This window comes from Aptenodytes patagonicus, chromosome 3 (assembly GCF_965638725.1).
Source record: "Aptenodytes patagonicus chromosome 3, bAptPat1.pri.cur, whole genome shotgun sequence".
NCBI lineage: Eukaryota > Metazoa > Chordata > Aves > Sphenisciformes > Spheniscidae > Aptenodytes > Aptenodytes patagonicus.
Genome location: NC_134951.1, coordinates 127890620 through 127905932, shown reverse-complemented (window position 1 = coordinate 127905932; position 15313 = coordinate 127890620). Strand labels below are relative to the sequence as shown.

The 15313-nt window shown below is 46.0% G+C and overlaps 1 protein-coding gene across 2 annotated transcripts in view; it reads left to right on the top strand.

Annotated features, from left to right (window-relative positions):
• The first annotated feature begins 6476 nt into the window (after positions 1–6476).
• The window catches only part of REL (REL proto-oncogene, NF-kB subunit), a 33726-nt gene continuing 24889 nt past the window's right edge, over positions 6477–15313 (top strand). Inside the window, exons 1-2 of one of the 2 annotated variants that reach the window (XM_076335152.1) lie at positions 6477–6603; positions 12070–12212. In XM_076335152.1, coding sequence (XP_076191267.1) covers positions 6597–6603; positions 12070–12212 — 150 coding nt within the window. In that variant the 5' untranslated portion in view covers positions 6477–6596. Of the gene's footprint in view, positions 6604–9918; positions 9981–12069; positions 12213–15313 lie in introns of those variants that run through there. The other variant, XM_076335153.1, reaches the window with a different exon arrangement.

Genomic DNA, 15313 nt, shown 5'->3' with positions numbered 1-15313 from the left:
TACTCACAACTATTGCCGGTAAGGCTCTGCACGGTGAGGTGGCACTGTGACACGCAGCCCCAGGCAATTTGTAAAAAGGGCGAATGCAGGTCCAGATAAGATAAGTAGCTGCCCGCTTTACAAATTGTGGCTATGCTTTGCATGCGTAGGAGGACTTTATGCATAAACTGGTCCCAGAAGGTGTTACGTGTTTATGTTCAGCCTGAAGAGTGGTGTCGCCTTCTGCGATTCCTGCCTGTAATCCTTTAACTGTACAAGTCAGAACTACATGAATCATTGGGCTAGAGATTTAAAAATAAGGTGTAAGACTTCGAATTAAAAGGAGGTATATCTGGTGGGGCTCTACTGAAACAATGTGCCTTTTAATCTCTTTATTATTGGCTGCAGATACGGTCTTCTGAGACTCCTGAAGCTCAAGGTGATGTTAAGTAGCCTAAACTCCTTGCGAGCCCTGAGGGAAAAGGGAAGTCTTGTAATAAAAACCTGGAGGAGCGATTGTTATCCTCTGTAGGTGGGTCCAGTGCATAATGGCTGGCTGGTACGTGCCGGGGTTTTGGGGAGCAGCAGAATTAATATGAGCATACATTGCCTATTTTTTTTCAGTATATAGTTTTTGCGTTACAACGAAGGTATTCCAATAGCTTGCTGTTGCCAAAGGGGACGATTCCCATCCTTCCTTCTGCCTCCCTACTTTTTTTTTTTTTTTTTTTGTGGCTGCAGCTAGAGCAATTCTGCTGCTTCCTTTTGGTACCAGCAATAGTGATCTGGCTTGGAGAGCGAATCTATTTGAAAAACCATTCTGGGCAGAAAAAAGTTGTCTTCTGCTGATTTAGTTCCTTATGCTCAGCCTGAGCTCATCTCTTCCCTAAGTCCTCTCACTACAGTGCTACTGCGTCAGATGAATCTTGGTTGTGGCATAAGGAAGAAGTTTGCAGTTTGTCCATTTCAGAGGTCACTGGATCAGCATCACTGTAAGATGAGGCTTTTATGTAGCGCTGTGGAAAAAGAAAATGCTCCTCAATTATTTTTTTCTTTGCCTGCCAACAAAGGTGAAAGATTTTTCTCTATTTAAAATAATGCAGCAACTCCCAAACTGCGGTACGTGTTTGTAGCACTGGGATGAGGAGAAAGGAATAGGAAACAGTTGAGAGGGCTGGGGGAGAAGGTGCCCGAGAACTGCTCTGAAAGCTAACTCTGGGCAGGAAGGATTGTAAATTAGAAATTTCAGAGAGATTTACCAATTTCTCAAGCTAAAAATACGTGTTATGCTACAGTTCTGTGAAGCTAGCGCTCTGTCAGGAAGCTGGCACCTCTGCCCCAATCTGTCTTCCAGAAACTTGTTCTGGCCTTGGTGCCACCACGTTCATTGCTGCTGGCACAGTAATTTCTGTGATTGTACGTGGGACCGGCTCAGTAAAAACTGAACCAGCACAAAAACAATCTTTTTGTTGCCCCCAGGTTACTTTTAAGCAAGCTCCCGTATCGCCAGAGGAGTGCTTGCAAGAGCATAAGAACAGACATGAGCGAGTTGCCTGGAGGTAAGAAGAGAGAAAGAGGGAAGAGACTGCCTTTTTCTGACACTACCACAGCCTAAAGTGTTCGTGGAACTATCATTTTATTGTGCTCAGCACTTTCGTATGACGAGCGGTTCATCCCCTGAAGTAGTTGCATCATGAGTGAATAAGGTAGAAGTGTGGGAGCAAGGAAGTATCTTCTCTGATTTCTGTTGGGGAAATTGAGGCTCAGAGAATCAAACAGACTTGCCTAAGAGTAGAAAGGCTGACTTGCCAAGAGCCGAATTCCAGTCTCCTGAATCATAGCCTTGTGCCTTATCCAGAAGACCAACCTTTCCCTATTAGCATTTCCTTTCTCTCCACCCTGTTTTGAGCGGAGGCACAGTAGCATTGTTCTGTGTCAAACAGGCTCAAAGCATGACACGGGAACGCTTCCAGCAGAACGGCTTGAACAACCTTTGAGTTTATCATTAATCTGGAAGCCATGACTTTTCTTGGAATGGCTTCTGCATTAGAACCTTCCTCAGGACCGGTAACCACAAAAGCTTTAACCGTCAAAAGGCCTGACGGTGTTTAAATAAGAGGCCTTTGAGATTAAAAAAAAAAAAACATACTTCAAATAACAAAAGGTTTCTTAAGGCATAGAGGATTGGAAATTACTGATCAGGGGAGTGTGTGAGGCTTGAGATACAGTGGATGAGAAAACAGGACTTAACTTTATTCCATAAGGGGAGAAGTGAATGATTTTTTTTTTGTTGTTGTTATCTTTATTCCTCGTATGATGTACCTTATTAGGAGAGCCATATTCTAAAGTACCTTAGTGCCTGCTTGGCTGCTTAACCAGGCCAGTGACAAGTGGCTTATCTTTGATCTAAGCCCGATAGCTGGGAGCAGGAAATAAAGACTTAACAGTTTGCCTATGCTGCTTTTGTATCGCAGCAGGCTTCGGCAGACTTCGTTGGGCAATGCCTCTGCTGAGCACCACTGAAGAGCCATCGTCCTAGCCTCGACAAATACCACGTCAAACACTCAATCCTTTGCTGTAGGAAGTTTTTAGCGGTGTTTTTTTTTTCCTCCTTGCCCCCCCTCCCCGCCCTTTTCTCCTCTTGCTTGCCCCGTGACAATCCCTGCCAGAGCAGGAAGCTTAATTCCTTTACAGCAGCCTAGGTGTTAACTGCGCTAGTTGCAGCAGCCAGTGAAAAGCAGGAGGGAGGACTTGTCTTTGGACTTGGTAAGTGGGGGGGGAAAAAAAAAAAGGGATCTTAAAACACTGGCTTTAACTGGAAGACAGGAAGTGAAGCACTGGATCAAACTGGTCTAAGAATTCTGGTATCTTGCCTCTGGCTATAGCCAAAGTCAGCTGACAAAAATAATAGTGATGCACCTGGCTGTTGTTATGCAATGCTACAGGAGGGGAATTCCGTCCTGCTTTTTGCAAAGATCTGCATATGCCCAAAGTTATGACATGTTCTTGCGCTTCGTGTCAGTTGCTGACCAGGTTTCTGTAATTACCAGCGCTATACTGCAGTTCTCTAGTTCGCATCACTCTCGCGGGATAATCCCTGTGCCGTAGATTCAGATCACGGCAGAACAAAATTGCATGCAGGGTAGTCACAGGAATAGAGGGATCCGTCTATATGCTTGCATGATTTTGAGTAAGGCCTCTTCAATTTGTTTGGGTTTTTGCCTTTTACTTGGGAAGGCTTCTCGGTTCCTGTAGAACGTTCCCCTAGTTTAGGAACACGAGCGTATTATAAAACAGCCACGCTGGGCTTAGACTAGAAGATCATTTTGGCCCGTTATTGTGGTCTTCCCTGGGCATCAGCTTATGGCTACTGTTGGAGAGAGGAAAAACTGTCAAGAACATGTCTCCACTCACACTGTCCTTCCTCCAGTAACTTTGTTCAAGGACTTCCTGAGCCACATCCAGTCTCCGTGTATTCAGATGATGGGAGCGTGTAGATCTTGCACGGTGAAACACTTCATATGGTTAGTTTTCCTCTAATTTTATTACAGGTTGTTTTCATTTTAGGGAAGGGGTAGGGATAGAGTTAAAGTTTTTGGGATGCTATAAGAAGTGTAACCCATTCATCTTTTTCTTAAAAATAATATCGAGAAACAGTTTGTACCGTAGATGCTGGCGTGTATGTGAGATACTGCCTCAATTTCTAACATGCAGTCTTAAGGATTATCTTTGAGTAGCCTGTTCCCGCAAGCCCTAAGAGTTAGAGTTCAAAAGAGCCGGGGGAAAACAGGGAATGTTTATTGATGTTTTAGTCATAACATGGTATTTCTATTGCCTGGAATATTGCCCTTAATTTCACATCGGTTTAGGCTGTATAACCTACAATAACACTTTCCTTCTGAACAAATGAGTAGCCACTTCTGTTTTGAGCCACAGAGTTTCCCAGGTACCTTGGTCTGTGTCTCTTCAGTAGCGTCATGGGCAGAGAAGTAGGTGAGAACCAGGAATATAAGCTGTATTTAGGGAAGCACCTAAATTCATTCTTCCTGAAAGGCCGCAGTTTACTATCTGAGATTTTGCAAACCAGCCTGAAGATAAGAAAGGAAAAGTGTGTAGTCGCTTCATATGCCTGCATTGAGAGCTTGCTTTCCGTCCAAAACCAAAACTCACATCTACACTCCAGCTCCTGGGTAAGAACCTCCCGGGGCTTTCCCAGCTTCAGCTAGCCGAGAGGAGTAGCACCCCTTTCCCTTCTATAATCCTGCCCAGATCACTCCCGTGACCTGCAGGGATGCCCTCAAATTGGGAGCGTTTCTCCAGCTGTTCGACCTTGTGAATGAAGTCTGTCCAAAACTGTTGTGCCACAGCCAGGTGATCAATTAAAAAAATGAAGGTGCTTCTAATATTAGATGTTCATGAGCTAAACGTGTTGGGATGCAGGCGCGTAGCAGAGAGAAATCCGGGTTGCGTGTTTTCCTATTTGTTGCCTTGGTGCTTCTTTTACCGTAGAGCAGCACAAGCAACGAGACGCTGAGCTCCAAGCACCCTCCGTGTTATCACGCCATCCCGTTGGCATCTTCTAACCCCATCGGTGAAAATGCAAGAGAAAAGCATCTACCCTCACCTCAACCCCCAGCTACCACCTTGAAGAATGTTGCGTTTGCGGTCTCTTTGTCGGTGCGTGCTTTGGGGTTGTGTGTGTATGTGTAGGTAAAGTCTAAGTTTGGTTTAGAATGCTAGAACCCCTTTCCTGCTTTATTTTACATCATCAATCATAGAGAATCCAAGAAATCCCTGAAGACCTGAAGATCTAGTCCTAATTTCTCATGGTTTTGGGGCACTGCTGGTTTGTACCTTTCTTGGGTTTTTTGTGGGAAAGAACATGAGAAATCGTGTTCTTCTGGCAAGAAACTAACCCACAACCATAGAATTATTTCAGCATAATATCTAACTATAAGAATATAGCTGTTCTTCCCTTTAATCTTCTAGAGCTAACGTCACAGACATTTTGATTTTCCTGTGTGCCCCATAGGATTCTTCTACTGTGATTTCAGTTATAAATTTGACAGGGGTGTAACAATCCTACTGTACGACGAACTGTGAATCTTAAATGAGGCAAGTTTTGCTTGCGGGGTGGAGAAAGATAACTTCCCTTTATAGGAAATACTGTAGAACCATGAGTGATGGTAGCTGGGCAAAGTTAAGGTTATAAGGAAAAGTCCTGTTAAGTTGAGATGGACTACAGAGCAGGAAGAATAACGAGCATTGGGCAGTCTCTTCTGCTTAACTACCTGGGTTAGCATACGGATTTGCAGGTTACAGAGCAGCGCTTTGTGCTGTGGTTCGCTTCTAAACATCCCAGTAACCTTTGCTTTAAAAAAGGATAGTGAGAAAAAGAAGAGTAAAAAAACTACCGGTTATGTACCTTGCTTTGAGTGCTCTTTGAGGCTGCTCTTGTTATTTTATTAATGTTTCCTTTTCAAGAATACTAATTCATTTAACTGCATTTTCACGTGTGACAGTGTATTGTATTCCCAGAGTAAAGATTTTAAGGGTGGGAATTAAATCTTGTTGCTAACTAAATGCAGCCTTGTACCACAGCTGGGTGTGTTCCTTCGTGTTCTTCTCTTTACAGGTGTTTTTAACCCCCCTAGATGTGCTTGTTCCTCACTGATCCCCCCACCTCATCCAAATTTGGGCCTGTGGGGTTGTTTCCCCCGGTGTTCACCTCCTTCACTTGATCTAGCTGCGAGATGCGTTTCAGATTTGGATCTGGGATGCTCTGAAGGTTAGGTAGATTTTTAAGTTGACCGTTGTGCTTTAATCAGCTTGTAACTTCACTGTTAACACTACCAAGTACAGTCTTCCGTCATCGCTGGCGATGTGTGGCCACCAGGCCCACCTGCAACTGGGAAAAACGTGGATAACGAGCGCGCTTGCTCCCTCGAGGCTTACGGAGAGGGGAAGCAGGGTGGCGTAGGGATGCTGCCATGGCAGGTGGCTTCCAGGTGCTGAAAAACAGGAGAGCGAGGGGTAGTGCGCTAGCTACCTCTTGGGCCGGCCTGAAAGAAACAGGCTCCAAGTACCCCTCCCGCGCTCGGAAACGAGAGGGCTCTAGCAAACGGAACGTGACTCTTTTCGTTCCTTTTTCGCCGAGGAAGGGAGAAGGGGGCCGGGGGACCGACCCCTTCGCCGTGGGGAGAGGGGGTGGCTCTCCCCTGCGAGGGGACGCCGTCCTTTCTCCCCCCGCCCCGCCGTTCCACTCCTCCTCCCCGAAGCCGGGGCGGGGGGGGGGGGGGGGGCGGATTTCGGCCCCCGCCCTCCGCCGCCGGGCGGGGCCGGGCCGGGCCGGGCGGGGCGCGGCGGGGGCGGGAGCCGGAGCCGGGGCGGGGGGCGGCAACGCGCACGTCCGCCCGCCGGGAAATTCCCCCTGAAAAGGGCGGCGTGCGGGGCGCGGCGGCGCAGCCAGCCGGGGCGGGAGGGAGTCGGGCCCGGCCGTCCCTCCGAGCCAGCGTGTTGTCCGTCCGTCCGTCCGTCCGTCCCTCCGAGGTGTGCGGGGCCCGGGCGGGGAGCCCGGCGGCGGCAGTGGGCCGGAGCGGCTGCGAGGAACTGTCAGCATGGCCGGTGAGCCGGCGGGACGGGCCCTGACGCGGCGGCGGGGGGCCGGGGAGAGTGTGGGTGGGGAGGGGTGTGTGTGTGGGGGGGGGGGGGGGGGCTGTGTGCGGTACCGGCGGGGATGGATGGCCGGGGCGGGGGGGAGCGGCCCCGCGCCTCCCGGTGCCCCGCGGGGCTGCGCCCGCCGCCCCGGCACGGCCGCGATGCGGGCGGCGGAAAGCCGAGCCCCCTCCGCCCTTCCTCCCTGCTTCGGTGGCTTTCGTTACGCGGACCGCGCCGCTACGGGAGCGAGTGCCGAGTTAGGGGAAGTGCCGGCTGTCGGCTGGTTCTGGTTTTTGTGCGGGGAGGGGAGGGCTCGCTTCTCCCCTTCCACCGGCTCCCTCCTGACTGAAACCCGCAGGCAGTCAGAGGTGGGCGAGTAACAGTCCGAAAAAGGGTGCCCGGCATCGGCTTGGGACACCGAATCCCTGCCCGCGTAGCTTGTTAAGTAGGCTGATGGGAAAAGTTCGTGAAGCAACATCACGGGGTTGTTCGGGTGAGTTGCGACAAGACCTCGTAAGGCTGTTACGTTTCCGAATGGATCTTTGAAGTCTTCAAATCGTGTCGTTAAAACGTTGAGGCGTTAAATAAGCACATGGGTCCCGTATCTGGGCTGGAGGCGTCAACAGGCCAAAGGCTCTGTGATGCTGAGCAGGATCCTGTTCGCACAGGAGCTTGCCGAGGAAGGAGAATGCAAACGAGCGAGAAACAGAGACGGCATAAATGCAAAGTAACGTAGATAAGGGATCCTGCGTTGAGCAATTACAACAAAAAGCACAATTAAGTTTCTTTAGGCTAAATTAAACCGAGCTTGTCATCTTTTCGGGAGGCGTTTCTCTGGTATCTTTCTTAGGGTTCAAAAAACCCCCAAAACTTAAGACTTGGCAGCATTAACTAGAAGAGCGTTTCTAGGGAAAGATGCTTTCCAGCCTCAAAACTTGGGGGGGTGTGGGGTGTGTGTTCTGTTACCCCTTACCAAAGTATGAACTTTCACTCCTGCTAAATATATAGGCGTGCTAACTGTCAACAGAGAGAGAAAATTTGTATGGAGGCATCTTTTAAATGTGACGTTGCGTTTTAGAGTGGCAAAACCGAAGCAGGAGATAACGCTTTTCTTTCTTCGCATATTAATGTCTTTTCAGTGTAATTAGGAACTAGACAAGGAATTTTTCAGTAGGGGAAGTTCATAACTTCCTGGTACTAGCTAGCTTTTGTAGTTGTGCGTGTGTTTTTGGTTGGTTTTTTTTTTCTTTTGGTTGCTGTTCTGTAATATAACGCGATAGTAAAGAGGAAGTTTGCGAGCAGTTTTGTCTCTCTGTTAGAAACTGTATGGTTTATGGAGCCCTGGGTAGGTTACTGCTTTCTAAAATAAAAACGCGTTTACGCTTTCGGTTATTTTAGATTGAGCTAGGACGTGCTATAACAAATCTTCCACCGTTGTTTTCTTTGCCTGAGCTGTTGCAGGAGGTTATAAGCGCGTAGATTATTTGCTTTTGCTTTTCGGAAACGGCTGTTGCCGTGGAGGATGTAGGGTCACCGGTGATCTGTACAGCGCAGTGACGTCGAGGTCGAAGGGCGGCACTGCTCCCGTCCGCGTCTCACTGCAGTCACCTCGGATCGTAGGGTTTCGGGCGATACTTTCACGTCTTCCGCAGAGACCTTGCAGCTGCTTTGCTTTCACACGCAGATGTTGCTTGGAGAGGCTGTTCGCGGGGCGCTCCTAGTTGAGCAAGAAAATTGCAAACCGTGTGGTCCCTCCAGAGCCTGCTCCCTTTGAGCACGGGGACAAGACAAAACGTACGGACGCTTGATCCCGTTGTCGCTCTGCTGGGTGGCGGCGTGTCGCGCTTCCTCCCGAATGGCACAGGCCCCGTTAAACTTTAAACCGGCCCAGGTTTCTCATCGTGGAGAGGCCTGATGGAAGCGTTGTTTGGAGTTTCTGGGGTTGTCCTTTTGTTCCTGTTTGTATTGCTCAAAACAGTTTAGAATAAACCAGCCTTCAGCTCTTGAATGAGGATAAGCTGGCTGAACTCCTGGTGCTGTTACGGCGCTTACCTATTTTCCTTGCGTATGGAATCGGGACGCTTGATCTCCTGTATTCTCTTTTAAATTATTTAGTGTAGCGTTCAGGGCGCGGGGGGAATAAACAATTTTATAACAAAAAGAACAAGAGGCAGGTTGAAATACGTTGCGTAATGGTTTCTATTGCTAGCATGCATTTAGGCAATTATAATTAATTGCAAATACAAATTAAACTCTTAAGCACTTAGATGAAGGATTAGCCCGATTTTTGCTTTTCTTCCATTTCAGATGCTTTTCCGAGTAGTTGTGGGCAGGTAGGTAATATGAGCAGCCGTGCGTTTCTCTTCCAGAACCAGCAAAAGAGAGTTTGTTTTTTGACATAGCTCGTATTTGTTTGACAAACACGGCAGGACCTGAAGAGGACAGGTCTTTAGCAACTGTGTGGGAACTAACAGACCTCGGTGCGTGAGAGCAGATTGTGCAATAGTTAAGCCGTGCCACTTCACAAGCGCAGTGCTGACTTACAGAAATAGGGAACGCCGAACAGACCCCCGCTTCGCTGCAGAGTGCTGACAATAATACCTTTTAGTTCGCGCAAACGCTTCTGTGTGTTTCCTCTCTACACAAAACGTGATGACACCAATAATCGTGGTAGAGATGATAACGTGATTCTTAAATAGAGTGAGAGAGAACCAAGATAAAACGAAGCTTAATGTTTAATCTCTGGAAGCTACCGCATCATTGAGCTTTACTTTCCCACAAACACACCTGCTGTTAGGCAGTGGGTTTGCCTTCAATGACATTTGTTTCAACCACAGCCCCGTAAAGATCACTGAGCCCACAGTTTTAAAATAAAGTGCTCTTAATAGGTGAGAAAAAAGTCCTCTTAAGCAAGCATTAGTAGAGCACGAAGGGAAATTATTGGTGAAAGCAGAAAGAGTTAGACTTGGAGCGATTGTGTTCTACAGTAGTTTTGAACAGCAGGGCTCTAGCCAGTCTTGACAAATACGTAATGTATGTGGGTGTACCGTGCGTCTGCTTAGCAGCTATGTAAGCATGTGCATCTCCGAAGTGAGATGATTAGCAAGCACTTTACTGCAATTTTGTCATTATAACGTCTAAAATAGATCTTTAATTTAGTATATGGATACGTGTCTGTATTTGTGGCGTACTGTGTTACGTAGAAATGGAAAGGCGAGATTCTTTCCTCTCCTCAATTGCATGATGGAAACGGGAGGCTGACTGATAGGCAGCAGTCGCTCCTCACTGCTGGCAGAAGTCCTCTGTTGTCTGGTCCGCTGGGCTGTGCTGATAAATACAACAGCGTAAGTAGATTTAAGCGTGAAAGTTGAATAGCCGTACGCTGGGGTGTGAGCTCGGTTTTGTGAGAAGCTCAGACTTCTGCTCTCTCTTTGAAACCAGCTTTACGTCATTTCTAGGCTTTTTTTTGTTACCAATGCCTGTCCCCCCGCCCTTTGCTGGACTTGCGTATTTTCCAGAAAGAGAAAATATGCAAAGCTTATTTAAAGGAGGGTTAGGTAAAATCTGGGACGTATCTAGAAAAGGGACCATCCTTGTAAGTGACTGGACCTAGAGTAGTGGCTAATGTGTATTTAATGTGACAGCTCATGGTCTATTTTCAGAAAATTATTTAAAAACTACTGGATGGGACGTGATCAGTTTAGATACTGCATTTTGATAAATTGTTAACAAGGAATATAGAGAGTCCTAAACCGTAGTTCTCAAATGTTTGGCACCAAATACAGCCTGGAGTTGAAATGCATTGTGCCTTTTTAAAAGGCATTCAAGATTTGGAAAGGCACTTGTTGTTGAAGACAATTCTGGTATCAGAGCTGCTTTCACGTACTGCCATTCCACAGTTGTCTGTAGGTGCCTTACAGTTGAAATGTGCATTCAGGCAAGACCAAGGTGACATCTCAGAGAGGTAGTTCTTTCCACCCCTTCTCTGCTTCTCTTAATTACTTTATCTTTTAGGTTCTAGTATTTTCTGACTTTGAGCGTGAACCGCTGTAGCACTGGAAATGTTTTGCGATCAGCAAATCCCAGGCATAAAGTCCAAGCTTTGTGTTGGCAGGTATACCTAAATCATTGTAGGTGCAACAAAAGAGAGGCCTTTATTATGGAGTTAAGATTGGAATCCACCTCTTTGCCAAAACTCGTATGCTGCGGACCTTAGGCTGTATAGACCTTGGGCAAAAGGAAGTAGGGGATCTTTTACCCTTTCAGCGTTTTCAATATATTTAATAACTATTTTGCTTATTATGTTGAAGTCCAAGCACTTTTTTCAGTGCTGTGCCACAGGATGTTGCCTGTCATGTTTGTTTGTGATGCTCAACCTCGCTAGAGTAGGATGCTATTATATGAAGATGACAGAGAGCTCAGTAGACATTTCCATAAGCTATGTTCTTCTGATCATGCAGCACCGTGATGATTCAACTTCTACAATATTTACTTACCCTCTGTTATTTGTTTTTCACATGCCATCCCACTGTTGTCACTGTTTGATTGACTATCCTGTTTGATGTTCTCAGTAAGATATATTAAATAGCTTGTTACTGTCTGGCAATAAAACATCACTTGAAAAGTACTTACGCTCTTGCTAAGTTAATGTCTTTCTAACCCCCCCATTTAGGAGTTCTGCTGTCTCTTGTTCTTGTCTATCACTCGTGTTTCCCGAAAACCTCTTTTTGACCACTGCCCTGTAGCTTTTACTGAGGTTTCGTTGTCTGGGGAGGTACCGCAACTGGAAGCTGGCCCTGTGGGAGGTGGGCAGCTCAAGATGTAGAATTCAATACCAGCAATCAGGTATTTTCTGAGCCCACAGTGATGGTATTCAACCCAGGAGGGTTTGTTTGTTTGGTTGGGTTTTTTTGCATAATTTGCATAGTTTCTGCTTCACTATAATAGGAACTAAGTCAATCAATTCTGAGGAAACATCTTCACTTTCAGAGGACATTTGAGAGAACGTAGGACTGGCAGTACCTGTACTTTGAGAGGACAACCATTCCTAAAAGTGTATTGTAATTAAAAGTATCAACCAGTCCCGCAAAATTACGGTTTGTTTTCTGTTGTATAAAATCCTCTTTAATCAGACAGATACTCTCTAATAGCTAAAAGAAGCTAAGTTCTAGGTGGGATGGAGGGGAGGGCGTCCTTTGCTGATTACTTAGGCGGCGTTGATACCTGAGGCTTCATTTAAAATCTGTTCTCTCCCCTCACCCCCCGCCTTCAATGTGTGCGTGTACATAAAAAGAAGGGTAGATTGTCTGAGAAGGCAGACCAAGTGGAAGGATGGTCATATCAATCGAAGAGTCTAGATTTTCTAATTCTTACATCTTCTGCTGCTTGTTAAGCTCTACGGTGTACTAACATTGAAAATGTTTTGTTTTTAAGGTGGCCCCGAGCCCTACATTGAAATATTTGAACAACCCAGGCAAAGGGGCATGCGTTTCAGATACAAATGCGAGGGAAGGTCGGCAGGCAGCATTCCAGGAGAACACAGTACTGAAAACAATAAGACGTTCCCTTCCATACAGGTAAATGCCGCTTTTATCCGTGAATTACCATTGCCCACATTAACATTGTGCTGTAGCTACGTGTTGGACTCGGTGCAGTAAATAGAATGCTTTTCGTTTCATGTTCTGTTACTCTTTCCCTGGCATGCAAATGTAGATGCAGCAGAGTGGAAAAAGAGTTCTTTGCTCCTAGTCATTCAAGATTTTGTTTCAAATTTACAAGAAGAGGAGAAGGTGTAGAGGTAGTTAACAAAGTGCTGGTAGAGAGGGAATTCAGTGAAGCTGCTCGTTGCCTGGGAATCATTAGTTATTAGCTTTTTCCGTATGCACATTTGCTCTGGTTTCTTAGTTGTGTGGCTTGGGTTTGTTTTTACTATATTTGGACTGCAGTATGAATTTTGGGAGAGCTTTGAAGGAGTTTGCATACAAAATTTGAAAAGGCTTTGAAAAGCTGCGGGGTGCAACATGAAAGAAGGCACTTTGTACAAGTGAGCAAAGTAAGAAAGTGACTTGCAGCCAGCGATGAGGTGATGAGGCTCTGCGAAAGAAACTACCGTGAAGTATGTGAAGTCAGAAGGGGATACAGAATTTAAAAACGAGCTGAGAAAGGGGAATTATGTGGTCAGAGCACCTGCAATGAAGACGATTTGGGTGGTTGCATTATGGATGGGTTGGGAAATCCAGAATGAAGGGATTCAGAGTAGCCCTAGCAGCCATGATCAAAGCAGGGCAAAGATACAGACAGTGGAGGTGGAATGGAAGCGCTTTGGCAGTAGCTTTCATATGTGGGACGAAGGAATGTGTCAGAGACCCTGGACAGGTAGGGTAAGGGAGAAGAATTTCTGGTCTCCTATTTGAAGTTTTAAGTTGCTAGTGTTTCCTTGATCTCCTTCAATTTGGAGAAGATCTTCCAGAGATGAGATTAGAAGAGAAAGCTCAAATATAAATGGGAAGTTAGGAGTACTTGCCATCTTGAAGTACATTACAGTGCCCAGGAACAGAAGCTGTGCATCTGTGTTTGCAGTGTGCGCAAGTATAAAAAAAAAAGTGGAGCCAAAGATGGAGTCTCTGGACTCACAGCAGAAAAAGAACAGATACAGAGGACGTGAAATCTGACAAAATACGAGATGTTTTAGGCTGAGGCATAAAAGCTCTTTAAGAAGAGGGAGAGTTTGAGAAAGATAGTGTTGGCAGTCATGTGTTGAGCAGCAGAGTGAGCCTCTACTACGTAAAGCAACTGTGCAAGCTGGTCTGGCCCCGAAGCCAGAATTACTAAGGGAAGAAGCAAACGAGAATGTCCCCCGCTGGACTATCGCAGTGCCAGATTTGGTTAAGGAATGCAGGAGATGGAGATCTTGCCAGACTCTTTTTTTTTTTTTCAGCACTCTACCAATTGAACAAGGAACTACGTAGGCTGCTGGCAAGAGTAAATGCTTTCAGACTCTCAGCCTAAGGCTGTGTCAGGGCACAAGTTGAACAGGCAGCGTAAGCCCTTGATTCCTCTTAGCCTGGACTGTGCTGCACATGGCGGCCAGCCAGAACCCAAAGGGAAGATGGGACGTGGTAGGTGACCGTGCAATCCTGACATAGCTTGTTCTTTTTTTAAAGGTGACTGTTGATGACAGAGCTGATTGTTACCGATAGCAGGTGATTTCTAGGTGAATTCCTGCCTCCCTGAAGCCCGTAGGAGGCTTTAGTGCTGATTAGCTGCTGGGGGAGTCCCCTCTAGAGATGGAAACATCAATGAGGATGAGAACAGAGAGGCTAGGAAGAGACTAAATTTTGTGATGCGGTTGAGATGAACAACATCGAGGAAGAACTGGAGAATCAAAAGTGGCTAGATCAGGCTTCGAGTTCAAGGGACTGGGTGAGAAATGAGGGAGAAATGATGTAATAGTTGAAGGAGGTGAAGGAGTGGTGGAGGTTTTATTTTAAGGGTAAAAAGTAACGGTGGCTTGTACGAAGGCCAAGGAAGGAGCCAAATTGGAGACTGAAGAAGCTAACAGATGATGGAAGCTAGAAGAGCACAGGTCAAGTCAAAGGTTTGAGGTGTCCACAGGATATACGATGGATCCTTGGAGTCTCAGGAGGAGGAAAGAAAGGGCTGAAGGAGGAGGGGAACAGTTAGTTATAGGGCAGGGGAAGTGGAGGAGGCGAGCTCGCCTCTGCACAAATGTGTGCCCGAGCAAGTCTTGTATTGGCTTTCAAGTTGTTATGCTTCAAACAATTTAGGCCAAACTGGTTTTTTTTTTCTTCTTTTTTCTTTTTTCTTTTTTTTTTTTTTTTTACACTCACCCACACAAGCCTTGGTGACTTCACTGGTAGCCGTCAGCAGGAGAGAAGATTTTTATGCACCTGAGAAACGCGTGTTGAATTAGGCTGATGACTGCTGTGAAAGCTCCAGTAGGAGCTTGAGAACTGAGCGCCCCCCTTCTTGAATAGAAGATTGAATATTCATCTGAGAATTAATTTAAAAAAAAAAAAAAAGATTTCATAGGGGATTACGTCATGCTGTATCTGTTAAGATCCTCTTTCACTACTTAGTGTTCCATGGACAGGTGATATCCTTATCCCTGCAGCTTCAGGAGCTTTTTCCTGAGATCTCTGGAGCTAGACCTGTCCTTCAATAAGCATTTGTATGTGGTCACCTACGTAGAATTTTGCATCTTTCATTGTAAGGCTAGATATGATAATGAAATACGTCCTGTTACGTTTGGTCTTACAGCATTACAAGCTGTTTTAGGTCTAAGCTTCTATATTACCTCCGGCCTTTTGCACAGGGATGAATTCAACTCGTATAAAGAGCCCTGGTAAGATGGTGAAGCAGCAGATCTCCAGCCTCAAAAAAAAAAAAGAGGAAAGGGGAAAAAAGAAAAAAGATTCTCTAGAGCCTTTCAGACTTCTTTCCCATTCTTGCAGTAGGGTAGTTAAGAGAACTGAACGGATTGAATGTCAAATGCTGGCACCAGCGAAATTTTATCGTTACAAATAACCAGCTTCTTTGGCAAAACCAGCAGGCGAAGTATCTTGTTTTACTTTCTGAAATAGATGAGAGATACTTTTGAAAAAAAATTCACTTTTCAGATATTTTGCCGAAGAGTTGGTTTTTCAGTGTAAAGTGA